General features: G+C 40.8%; 2 protein-coding genes across 3 annotated transcripts in view; both read right to left on the bottom strand.

Annotated features, from left to right (window-relative positions):
* The window catches only part of rabgap1l (RAB GTPase activating protein 1-like), a 61,732-nt gene that overhangs the window by 28,312 nt on the left and 19,397 nt on the right, over window positions 1–14,023 (bottom strand). The gene's annotated exons all lie outside the window — the stretch shown is intronic.
* On the bottom strand, window positions 12,076–13,194 carry gpr52 (G protein-coupled receptor 52). The gene has a single exon (XM_068743791.1). The coding sequence runs from the start codon at window positions 13,192–13,194 to the stop codon at window positions 12,076–12,078; it is 1,119 nt and encodes a 372-aa protein (XP_068599892.1).

Here is a 14,023-nt window from a genome sequence, read left to right as displayed (position 1 = left end):
TTTCGTGAGATAATTTGATTGATTGATTTCGAGTCTGCGAGACAAAGTCGGGATGGGAAATCTCTGAATTCTGAGGAAACGCAAACAAGATTTTGTGACAAAACACTGACTTAATGCCTAGACTTAAATTTCATGTCCAATTTATGCAAATAAACACAAATACAATTACAGACATTAAGCTTATAGTTATACTTAGATATAATTAGTTATTAGTTAAATTGATTTCTTCCCATGTTGACAGAATTCTGCATCCTACAGTGTGAATATACACGGTTTAAATAATGTTTAACATACATCCACCGCACACGCACACGCACACACACACCACACACACACACACATCAATGGATTTGATAAGCGCTGCAGGCAAATCTGTGTGCAACGCTTTAATGAGATTTGTAGTGTGGAGGTGGAATGTTGTTCGGTGTATTATGTGCTGGAAATTGAACTAGCAGTCTTTAAATTGCTCCCATTGTAACATAAAAAAAGATACCTCTTCAGGAATGTCGTATTGTTGGGCGTTTGTTCACGGTTGTCGTAATTTGACGGCTCAGAGAATTTCTCACACTGGACACAAAAGAATGGAAAATTAAATTTCAAACTTTGATAAAGCTTAAATTTAAAATACTAAACATGGCATTTATTTGGTTATGCTTCCTGGTTAGAAAATATATTATCCTTAAGTAGTAGTAGCTCTCTTGGTTTTGATCTGTACAAATGTAATTAATTGCATGAAACCGTTTCTAGAAAATATTTATTGCTTTTCTTGTTTTGTTCAATTTAGAAAATGAAAATCTGTTGGCTGGACAAGAGCAATTTGATGACTTATTGCGTTTTTGGAAGTTGTGGTATGTGACTTCTAACAGCAACTGTGGCTTCTTTGCTATTTACAAATTGACAGAGCGTAAAGGACAGCCATTCAAGATGAGTGTAGAGTAATTAATTAGTCATTGAGTAAAAACATTGCTATTATAAGCTGGTGATTCATGTATTACATTTCAAGAGTTGGCCCATGAATCAGAAATGCATTTATGACATTTTAATTACCATGGCAACATCAGTGAAGACCATTAAAAATCTGGTTGACAGTGAAAGTTGTAAACACTTTGATTTAATAAACCATGCATGCCTCTCCTAATTAACAGCCTCATTACTCAGAAAACACCCCAAAAGAGGCATGAGGACATCCGCTGTTTAATCGTCTCCCGTTTTGCCTCGACTCATTTCGTCCTCTTCAATTTTCCCCTCTTCATTCCCTTTTAATCGTATTTTTTATCTTCTCATATATTTTCACTCTTTACGCATTCTTTTTTATATTCTCTCCTCGTGTCAAACCGCACCCAAACAGTTTTTAAGTAATTCTTCACCGAAGATATGAATTCTGTTCGAATGCTTAATTCATTCATTCTTCTTCTTTACTGACCCGCCCAGCTGATAGCCTGCCCAAAGGATCTGCACGCTGTGAATTAACATTTTTTCCAAGACTATTCTCATATTTATCAGAAACACATTAGTTATTTTGTTTCTCAAAAAATAAAACGAAACTGGATTGGATAAATTTTTGTTTTTGTATTTTCTTTTTACCATTTTTGATCAATAATCAAAATCAGCAGATGAGACTCACTCTCCAGTCTCCTCTTATCCTGTCTCAATTCAATTGGAAAATAAGAAATGACAGAAGTCATTTGATGTACAGATTTAGATGGTGACAAAGGTGGTGATGGCTGAAATGAAACGAAACAGGTGCCAATCCCAATGTGGAAGCTGCCAGATCCAGTTCTGGCATGATGCTGTGCTGAACAAACCTGGCTCAGGTTTATCTTAGTTTATGCACATCCAAATATAAAATAGACCAAAATGTGAAGAGGAAAAATGGACAACTTAAGACTCTTTATTATTCTACAACCAAAGCTAAATGACTTCAGTATTAAATCAGATATTACATCCAGGATATTAGTTTTAACAGCGCGAAATGAAGCTCATTTGCTGTCTCCCAAAGATGGACCCTTGCCCTTAAAGCCGTGCAGACCTGCGTTGATTAGTCCCATCTAACGGCTTGCTGGAACAAGAGTTAGCATATGCTGCTTAAATGAATGGCTGCATGCTGAAGTAGGTAGCGCTTTAATCTCTGCAGGGAGGAGGAGATATTCAGGAGAACCTGCAGCCTGTCAGCAGCATCAGCTCTCCATCACAACAACCCAGTTCAATAGCTAATCTAACGATGTTCTATGACTACACCTCCCATCAGCATGCTCCATAAGTCCGATGCCTGCACAGTGAATTTGCATATAGTAGTTTTAATCAGCCCAAACCCACCGATTCCTCCCAGTACCACCTGTCAAAGGCTAACCTTGCCTGGGAAACCAAACACTTTGCAAGCAGCAGAGTGCTGAGGTTATATCAAGGGCTCCGCTCACAGACGCGATAGTCTCAATGGGGTGATTCCAGATGTTTAGGTTCCCTGTTTCGGCTCCGGCAGGCAATGTAGCACCATAAGGCACTTCCAGCCAATCATCCCCTGAAGATAAACAGAGAACTGGATGTTGGGACAGAGAGCACCACAGTGAGCGCAGCATCATCACCACAAGCAGCATCATCCAAGGGATCTTCAGCCTCAGTATCTTTTTACCGCTGCCATAGGAACAGACAGTCAGGAGATCCAAAAGGCCTTTTGTGTGTTTGTTCCATTTCCAGACAGGTGCGAGGGCAGAGGATCTGCAGCCGAGATAAGGCCATGGTAGGAGAAGCAGCATCATATCTAAAGAAAAGACCAGGCTATTCTTGACTCCAGGTAATCCTCTTAGATGTGTGTTGTTATTTTAGCCACTGAAAAAAAAGTGGGTGGCAATTTGACTGTGATGAGTCAAAAAAAAAAACTGGTAACAGGGTGGATAATTAGATTCTCTTCCTCAAAAAAAAAAGTGCACATCACAGACAAAGTCATTAAAAGCACAAATATCAATGCGACGCTACACTTCCCCGTTCACCTTTGCACACATGATAAGAAACGTTACACACGAGCTCAGATTTAAAAGAGACTTTAAAAAATGCTTTAGTGAATGCAGGGGGATTACAACAACACTTTCCCTCATCATTCTGAATCCAATGTGTGCGTGTGTGTGCGTGTTCTTCATTCTTGTGTGTCCCCATTAGATTTATCCCCCCAGTGGCTTTTAAACCGACTGCCTGAAGGCAGAAACGGAGACAGAAAAACGTGGAGAAGCAGTGGTTAGGTAGAACGACAAGCATAGCAGGGAGAGGAAGAGAGAAACAGATCAAGGATGACAGCACAGAGACAGATTGAGATAGAATCCAAGAAAGGAGCGATAAAGACAGTAGGTATGAAGGGATGAGAGGCTTCCTCTAGTTGTTGCCTGGGGGGGGTCCAGTGGGGAGACAGACCATCACTCAGACCTCACCAAAAGGTAACCCTACTTAATGTATGGAGCTAAAAATAAACCAAAACTGATGACGTGTCCAAAACCGGGACTTCACCCCAACACACTGGTCTGACTGGTGAAACGTGCAACAGGTTCTAGATGCCTTCCCTCTGCAACCGGAATCCAACTGCAACCACACAGCCGACATTTAAGGCTCATTTTGTGAACATTCTCTGCTGTGCTTTAAATGCTGTACAGGATTTGCTGTTTTGTTATATCAAGAGTGTATTAAATTATATTCTGAAAGACGCAAGCCTTGCGGTTCAAATAGGTTGACACACTGCTCGAGTGGTTTATTAAACTGTAGTCATTTTAATGGCGATGCAGATTACCAGACATTCAGCGTCTGTATTTCTGAAAAGTCGAGCTTATTTATACATCGCATTCTGAGATAAATAGCAAAATGAGTAATGTTGAAGCAAATAATTTGTTAACTGACAGGAAATTAAGCAGCAACAGTTCTGACAAATGAGTAATAGCAAGGAACTTTATGATGTAAAAATACCCAATAGGTTAAATATATATAGATGTGAAAGCTTGGTGCTTTTTTATGATGTAAAAGATCATAAATCCAATTTGACATTTGAAGATTAATGTTGTGTACAAAAAAATTGAGATGAAACTTAACTGGCTCTGTTACAAGCCAGTAGAGGAAAACGGTAAAAGCCATATACCCACCGGTGGACTTCTAAAATGCTGACTGTTGGGAAGATTAAATAACTTAAGAGTGTTTTCTCTATGTACCGGTATTAGTGTCGGTGTTGTTATTTTTACTGTTAAGCATAAAGTCCTTTTTGTGTGTACAGCCACCAGCTTTTGCCATCAACGCCACGATGAGCCAATGAGCCGCCTGGCTGCGCCCACATCCTCAGTCCTGCATGGGATTACAATGTTAGTTTGACGCTTCCGTATTTAAAATGTAAATGCAGAATCTTAGACTCAACTCATTCTGCCTCCTTATGATAACATTCTTGGAGCGCAGCGAGCTCCAAAGTTGCCCATCTCTTTTTGACAGCGTTATGTAACTCCCAGGTGAGGATGGGGCCCACAGGTGCTGGCTGGTGGAGCTGCAGAGAGGCAGCCTGACTTTGCTATAAAGATGAGGCTGGAGCTAAACACGCCAGGTTGAGACAGCTGAGCCCACTGTGTCCTGAAGTGACAGGCCAACCAATCAGGGAGGAGGATGCTAGCGTTGAAACAATAGAGGCAGCCATGAAGAAAGATCGCCGGGTACAAAGTCAGACAATAATTACAGAGGAAGAATAGCAAGTCACACAACCTCAATGTTTCACTTAACAACTCCAGCAAAACTGCCACTTGGAGGGAAGCAGAAATCAGTAGATAAGATCAGCCAGCCCAAAGCTGGGAAGCAATTGTTGGAGGACAAAAATGTTCATCTGAGTTTGATAGTGAGGCTGCTAAAAGAGTCGATGACACAGACTCGTCTTGTTTTTCTACCACGTAAACACATTTCCAAAAACATGTATCAGAAAATTGACTGCAAACAAAAGCCATATTATTTAAAGCAGCATCTCTATCCATCCAGAATCTCAGGGTATATCAGACCATGCTACAAATCAATGCACAAGGGCTTGGTGTCTGCTTTAAAATGCTTTTGGGAAGTAATATGCATAACGCCAATACAACTCAATCAAATGCACTGATCAAATTCTCAAAGGTGGGTTAAATGTTCCCTGAGGCAAGTTGTCTGAGTTGCAGTCTTAATGAAAGAAATCATTACAGTACAAGTTTAAGTGTCACTTGTGTCCATACGCATCTAAACCAAAGTATTGATTCTTAGCTCAGTCAGAAGGCACCCTTTCCTCCCCTCTCCCGCCCCGGAGGAGTGGAGGATCAATGGGATTAATTCAATGCCCCTCAAAAACATTCACTCTGATTGGAAAACAAAAGCAAGTGCAGTACTGTGCCGTCTGAGCCTGGCTCCAGTATAAACGGAGCATTATGGGTCACGGCGGAGAACAGAGGGTGTGATGAGCTAGCAGGATGGCAAGTTACAGCGCGTCTGTCACAGTCCGCCACGGACTGTAGTTCCCGTGGTTATTCATGGTAAAATAAAAAACACATTTACACATTCTACAACACTACATAAGACGCATGACAAAATACATGTACAACACAGTGGCCAAAGAAGTAAGAAAGAGGATAGCAGAGAATGCAATTGACACACATGAACAGCTGGACAAATGACTAGTGGGAGACGGGGTGACACAAGAGGAGAGCGAAACAAGAGCAGCTAAATGGCTGGCAACCACAATGTTAGCTGGCTTCTTCATTTTTTAGGTAGACAGCTGCTCCCTCAGAGCGAGGCCAGTAAAGACAGGGAAAAAGAGGCTGTGATTGGATCACAAGTACCTTATGCAAACCCCTATATATTTTTTTATCCATGTCTCATATGGGTCAGACATGCACCCAATAATCTGTGACGGGCAACTATACATTCAGAACAGTTTGAAAACAAGAAATTGGACCTGAATGAATATTGTAAAAATATTTTCTGCAGGTTTCTTTTTTTTTATTATTATTATTTACAGTTGTACATCATGCAAATGAGACAGTGCCTGCCACAGTCCTTGCACGCCAACAAGAGAAAGCATCATATCGCACCCTTAACAATTTGCATATCTGACACTTTTTGGAAATACATCCACGTAGGACTGACTCAACAAAACTATTATAAATAGGGGAGAAAAATTATCACACCACATCCTCTCGTTTTATCCCTATTTATCTAACTTTCTTCACGCTTAAGATTTTCCTGACAGACGAGTGCGAGTCAATCACGTTTGAGTTTTTTTTTTTTTTGCGTCTGTTATTTCATATGAACAACTGAACAGTCAAGCCTCCGAGCAAGGCATTTAAGGAACATGCAGCAGCGATTTTACTGCAGGGAAGACCAAACTCATCTGTGAGATCTCTCTTTGCTGATCAGTTTCAAGTAGAAACTGATCAGCCAACGTTTCCATGTAGAGGTCAATATAAAAGCTTTCTAGGTCATTTAAATTTTAAAGGTCTGCCATTAATATCCGTTGAGGGAAATTCGATTCTTTAACATATACGATTAAAGAATAAGTCTGATAACAGAATGTTAAATCTAAGTTGAACATCATCTCCTGTTTTCTATTAACATGACATAAAATTTAACTCGAGTTCCATCTTGGAAATTTAAATGCCACCAGAATCTGCATCTTCAAGTCCAGGGAAACATCACAGGTCATGGGATTAAAACATTTAATAGCTTTGGGAAACTATCCAAATGATGGATTGTTCAAGTTCCTACCTAAAAAAATGCTTCGGTCCTCTTGTGATTCATTTGAATTATAAAAAGGTACTAAATTTAACCCGCCCTGTAGAAACGACTGAGTCCTCCATTTTGGTGGGACACAGCTACATAATCTACTGGCATAATATTCAGAGGACAGCAGCCTGGTAATTAAAAATCAGTTCCCGTGGCCTTTGTCCTTGGTTGCTGGCGAGTAAGTTTCTAGAGGCTTCCCTGCAGGGTTGAGGGTGGGAGGGGCAGTTGGCCCACCTGGAAGATTGCAAATTCATCTGTCTGTATTGCTGTCATGACATTTTAATGCTCCATCTGGTTCTGCATTTCAATGCTTGAGAGCATCTCTCATTTTGCTCCCTGTGAAATTTGTGACAACTAGCATCTACAAAGAAATATGAAGACGCACGGCGCATCAATTCCTCTGAACTTCTTCCAAGCCATCACTCACCCAACTCTAAACGGATTCACAGAGTGGTGGCAAAAGCAAGCCGTGCAAGGTGTCACCTGTGCATTAGGAGTGGTAACCCATCACTCACATCACTTTGGGGACAATTTCGGGTTTGCCATCTCGAGCAACAAGACCCGTTGACGGAGACTGCGGGGGGGAACCACTGACCTTTTGATAAGTGGAAAACCACTCCACCTCCTGAGCCCCAGCCCACCCTAGAGGCTCCCACACAAAGATGGTTTCCACATGTTCGCCTGTAATGTATGCACGTACCATGTGCTCCGATCATGTGTCAGGCGCACTCAATTGGGTTTTCTTATGTGCGTGGGTCTTGAGTCTAATTATGAGCTATAATCCATTTTCAATCAGGATGGAAAGAAAGGAGGAGGAAAGTAGAAGGTTGGAAAGGAACGGCGTTAGGGATCAGAGGATTTCGACATATCCCGCCATTTGAGAATATGAAAGGGAATTTCTGATTTAGTGTTGGTCGTGAATATTGAGAAGGGCAGGACTTTGATCTTGGCTTGGTTTAGTTCCGATTCAAATATAAATAACGGACATCACACTCGATATCAAAAATAGTTATTTTGATTTATTCAGGAGAACAAACTTTTTGATACCATGTGCATTTTTAATCACACTGCGCTTTAATAGCTTCACACAAAGAGATTATGTTATGTGCTATAAATAATTATATACATATTATATAATAAAGTATGATTCATATGTGCCTCACATACCCACAAAGTAAAAGCCTACACGGAACTGTGAAAATGCAAACCTGTCTTGTGTCGGGTGTGTATGAATTTAGGTTTTCCAATCATACTGAAACTTACCAGTGTGAAACAGCTTTAATTCCCTTCCTCTTCCATCATCTTGCTCTTCTCGTACACTAAACCATTTCACCTTTCCTGCCATCAACTATTTCCTTCCCATGATTTGCTGTTTCTTCCCATCTCCTCCGAGTACACCCCTTTCCATCCCCACTTGCCACGGTGAAGACGACAGTGGAGTTATTACTGATTCATAGCCTGCATGCAGTCCAGGAGAGTGCATGAACTTCAAAAGGCCAATTTAAGATCAAGAATAAAGAATGAGACTCTATAATGAGGATGCCATTCACGACAGGAAAGGTTACACAGAATTATTACCTATCAAATCCTGCCAGCTCAGATATAAACCGTCTTTATTATTACTGTAAAGATATATTACATTTCAAAAAGTAACTGCTACTGTAAGTCGTTATCAAACCAATTTGCTCCATATCAAAATGATCTTCAAGTTCACCTCAACAATGTTTACAAGGGCAGGCATTAGATAATTGCACCGATCCGAGCAGGTCTGGAGATTCGAACTGCCGTCACAAAGTCATAAGCCTGCGTCTTCATTCCTGTCATGGCTCCTTTGAAATAAGAGTGCAGCAGAGGAAAGGTGGGGAGCTGCAAAAACACACACACACATCACAGAAGCACAACACCAATATGACTGTCTACTATTTTCACCTTTATTGGGTTGGCAACAACAACAAAACCATAGCCTTGACAAAATTTCAAAATAAAAAAATAGATACTGTGTAATTTAACACACTCTGCCTTTCTACTCAGAACATCAGCAGCCTAGTTGATTTAACACAAATGGATGTGTCATACTCTGCCTGATTTTTTTTGTCCTTTTTTTCTGTACAGCAGATTAAAAACAGACAACATAAACTTTACAGACAATATACTGTATATGAGTATACTGTGTAAAGATTTAAACTCAATAAATAAATACATAATACTCTGTAATAACTATTTTACCCCGATCAACATTTCAAAGTAAGAGGACTTTTGTTTTAGGAGTTTTGATTTTCTACCAATTGTTTTCAGTTTGATGAGTGGAATACAGAAATACAAACCTTTTTTTATTCTGTAGTTCTTGGATTTTTTTTAACCTTAAGCCAAAATAAACCTTTCACATAACAGGCTACACAGGAATGAATATTTCTGCAACTTCTGACCAAATACTGTAATGTCCTCTTGAATTAAATATTCAAATTTTACATTGAATATGTAAAAAAAGCTTTTTGAGGTACTTCCTTCTATTGGATTACAAGACTTTACTTTGTTGTTTTTCAGCACATTTCAAAGCTAATACTGCACCAATTTAGATCTTATAAATTTCTCTATGATCTGCATCGAACACAAAGGGAGCACTGAAAAGAGAAACTGTCCAAATTATATTTTCAAACAAGGAAAAAGAAAAAACTAGCCGTGGTTCCCTTCGGTAATTCTTCATGTATGTCAAGACACATTGCTCTAGAAGGGAATTAACAGGACGTATGAGACAAATCAGCCGTCTCCCCTTATCTTACAGATGCGATGTAGACGCCAGATAGCAGAACATGTACCCTCTTCAAGGCGGGAAGTCAGATAGCCTGAGAGAAATAAATGACACAGCCCGTTCTTGTTCAAATGAACCCCTCAGGACTTAAATCAAGCCAACAACGTACAAAATAGAGGGTGTTTTCACATACACTGCAGGAAAGATTCTTTTAAAAAGAGCAGCATGTCCATGTGGCAATAATGATCTCTCATCATTTTTTGACTTTTCCTACAAAATACATCTTTAGGCACATATACAAAACCCATCTGTAATGCATTTAAGCTGCATCAAGCGATGCTTTTTGTTTTGTTTTTCGTTCTACCACTGAATCAACAACTGCTGATTATGCTGAAGGGTGATGATGATCATATTAAGAAGCAGCAGCCCATGCTGCAGCTTTATACAGCTGCTTCTACCTCACTGATGGTTATCTCACTTTTTGTGAAACAAAAACAGAACAGCAGCAGCACGTACAGTATCGACCGCGGGCAGCCACTACCAACACAGGATTATTTCAAGTTGCCCAAAGGATGCCTGCCTCCTGTGAAACCAACAATGATAAACGTAAATGAGGGCCTTGTTAAGAAATGTGCAGGATGTACATAACCTGTCGGAGACTTTTGTCTGCCAAACCTTGGCTTTAAAACATTTATTTACATTCATGAGATGGAATTAAATGCCCATGTTATTCTGTTTCCATTGGATGTGCAGGTTGCAATCCGCTTGCTAACATACCACGACAAATACTCTTAAGGCTAACAGGCTGAAAGCTTCTTGTTAGAGTATTTCTGCCCGTTGTAGTCAAAATTATCTTCATGCAGCTTCAACAGAAAGAATGACATTCTGAGGGTACTGTTAAGCAGGACAGAGTGCAGTTACAATATCAAACGTGTGAGTTTGCTGTGTCACTTGGTTTCCAGCATGGACATACAGAATATACAGTACACCACAAGCAAGCCCTACACTACAGGTGAGACCACGAAATCTGGAAATTACTACGAGTCATAAGCTATAGTACATGGATGTCATCATGTGACATGATTTATGCTTTGAGACTCATCCCATAATCATCAAGGGGTCAAGGTAAATTGGTCGGAATGACTTTGCAAGGGATGAGAAGCATAACCAAAGGCAGTCTGTAGGATCCTGAACAAATATAACATCTGCATTTGTTTATTTTTATCAAAAGCCCCAGACCGGGGGAACAGTCTTCATATTTTATCAAGCTGGAATGTGCACAGTAAAAGAATAATTTAACTCATATTTTGGCAAGATTTGGGATAAACTACCAATCTGATTTAACAAGTTCACAAACAGTCGGTCATAAATATTCATTTCTATTGCCTATAGATGGCCCTTCCTTCAAAAACCATCTGCTGTTTGGCCACAACATGGAGGAAAGTGAAGAATGTTATTTTCACTTAACCTTTCTGTGTGATTTGTATGACAGAGTTTAAGATTTTTCAGACATTCAGGTTTTATGGTCAATAGATGTGCTACAGCTGCAACAGAGAGAGCCAAGTTACTCATAATGAGCATTGTCCAATCAGGAGTTTTACAAACCGCCAAAAGATAAAGTACCGAGCCTTCAACCATTGTCACATCTGAGCATGTAGTTTCAGATCAGTTCAGTCTAAACCTGACAGTGACCTCCAGACTATCATATAACCTTAATCTGACACCCTGCTCAGTGCAGGAGGGCCCAAAAACCTGGCTACATCCAATACAATAATATGAAATCCTCAATAAGATCATTTATCTCATTTCCATGACTCCCCACATAGAGAACAAGGATGTGTGATTTATTTGTTCGTAAAAAAATTACTCTTGAGAGCGTCAAGGCATTAAATTGCCATCAGAATAATCTCACTGCCCTCAATTTAGAGCTGTCAGAGTCAACCTGACCATTGTCAGAAGTTTGGAAATAAGGTGCCATTTACCAGGGTTCACAAATCAATTGTGGACTAACAATAATTAACTAATATTTAAATTTGTAAACAATGTAAGAAGCAATTAATTTGTAGAATGTTCGATCGTCAATTCAAGTGAAAACTTCATTAATTTGTCTTTTTGGTATTGTGTGGTATTTGGTATTAATAAATAGTTTGACCACTTCATACGTCTGCGTAAATATTTATGAATTACATCCGTCTCCCCATCATGACTGACTTGGCTGATGACATACAAGACAATGCCAAGGCTAAGAACACCACTGGGAGAGCACTTTGCATTGATCCATAGTAAAGTCACATAACAAACATTAAAAGCCACAGCAGAGAGACTCTCATTAAATCTCAGTATAGACACAACTTCCTTTTCTTGACAAGCTTGGAATGCAATAAATAACATTTATTGTGACCAGGCTAATGTCACTGGTATCAGCTGATTGGCCGAAGAAATAGAAATTGTTTTCTATTTGTTTAAGCCTAGTCAATTTAACTGAAGGTTAATTAGCTGTTAAGCTTGTTAAGATTTGTGGTTCCTATTTTTCAAATCCAGGATTGCCCTTGTACTTCGAAGTTATCTCTTCAGATGGAGCATGAATTTGCCCTCTTCCGTGGCTTAGGCTCCCCAAAGTCTCTGTCATCTGCTGCACAGTGACTGAAGGAGCACATCGTCTGTGACAGCCTACGCATGCCCAAGCGGAACACACTATTTGACAGGCTGTAGATGACACAGTTGCAAAAGCTGTTGCTAATGGCCAGCCAAGTGGTGATGAATGAGAGGGCAGGGCTATCCAGCACATGGGAGCTCTCGAGCAGGAAGTAGATAATGTAGGGCAACCACAGCATATAGAAAACACTGGTGATTCGGAAGAGCACCATTGCATAGCGCCGATCTGGTCCGTGCCCTCCGTGATGCCCATTACCACTACCGTCACCAGCCTCCATCTCCTGGCTGGGGAAACGTGCCCGCCGTTCACTGATCTCCCTATTGTGCTGCTGGCAAATGCGAAAGATGTGGTAATAGGTAAAGCAAACCACAAGTGCAGCAGGCGCATAAAGAAAACACACCACAAAGCCTGTAAAAAGGGCAGAGGTGGGCCAAGAGTGAGCACACCATTCAAAAATGTCTCCGTGATAGCCTGGCTTACCCCAACCAAAGAAGGAAGGCAAGAAAACCAGGCTAGAGTAGATCCAGATTAGGGTAATGCAGATTCGTAGTCGGCATGGTGTAACCAGCTGATTGTAAGATAGCGGCTTAGTGATGGCCAGGTAGCGGTCTACACTGATACAAGCCAAGCAGGCCATTGAGACGCTCTTCAGGACAGAGATGACATAACTGAAGATCTGGCATGTGATTGGCTCTTGGACATCTGTGCGGTAGTGGAGCAGAGACAATGTTGGCACCAAGCAGCTAAGACCCACCAACAGGTCAGCGTAGGCCATAGTCTGAATGAAGTAGCTGGTGGTGTAATGGTGGAGCAGAGGGGCACAGTGGAACACAAAGATGACTGTAAGGTTTCCTGCGATAATGAGTACAGTCAGTAGTACAATAACAGCAGTCTCAAAGATGCAAGTCTCGAGGCCTTTGTTTAGCCCCCATCCCAAGGGGCAGGAATGGTTGGTGGACCTGCCAGGAAAGAGGTCTCCATAGCTGCTGTTTGCAGTGAGCACCGGCTCTGTTGTCAGTTCAGACAGGTCCATTGTTCTGGGCGCTATCCAAGTGGGTCAGGTTTGTAGCATGCCACCCATAAGGCAGCTGGCCTGAAACTGGAGAACTATCTGCCCCCACCCACTCTACACCAGATGCCAGCAGCCTCCCTCAGTTAATGGAGCTCAATAGTCTCTCTTGTACAATCACTCTCTCCTCACCATACTCTTACATAGTGTTCATTTGATTGAGACCCAGCTAACAAGAGCAAATCAATACAGCCACGGGGTGGGAGACACAACCTCTCTCCTTTTCCAATTGCTCATGGTTAGTAAAGTAGTAGGTGGGTAAGGGTCAAAGGTAGAGAGACAAGCTGAATGTCTTCAAGAGATCTATAGCAGGGTAGCAATAGCGCTGTGGTCAGCGTCTATCCCAATAGCACATTTTCAGCCCGCTCGGCCTGGCAGTCTTTAGCCCCATCTCCTGATTCTAATGAGGGTTGCCACCACGATGTCAAAGGCAAGGGATGTCTTCACAAGAGCAAAGAGCAAATTAGATATGAGGAGGGAAATCATATGATGAGGTTAAAGCATGAAGCAAGTACTTTTTTCTTGTGAACAATCCTTGCAGGAAATCAAATAAGTGAACAGAATATGGCTCCTACTTCCTTGAAGAACAGTGTGAATGTCATCATCTTTTAAAATGTACATTGAAGGCGATCATTGCTTATGGGAAGGAGAAAAGGTGTTTCTTCGGTGTCTCTCTTGATGTATAACAAAGTCCGGAGAAGAATATTCCATCCATGTCCATTCATAAACCTTTGAATTCAATCCAAAGTTTTACTGTGCATTGGTGCTACTACGTAACCGCAGGCGTAATTTA

This window comes from Brachionichthys hirsutus, chromosome 9 (genome assembly GCF_040956055.1).
Source record: "Brachionichthys hirsutus isolate HB-005 chromosome 9, CSIRO-AGI_Bhir_v1, whole genome shotgun sequence".
Taxonomy (NCBI): domain Eukaryota; kingdom Metazoa; phylum Chordata; class Actinopteri; order Lophiiformes; family Brachionichthyidae; genus Brachionichthys; species Brachionichthys hirsutus.
The sequence above is the reverse complement of the archived record's forward strand: the minus strand, read 5'-3'. Positions and strand labels throughout refer to the sequence as shown.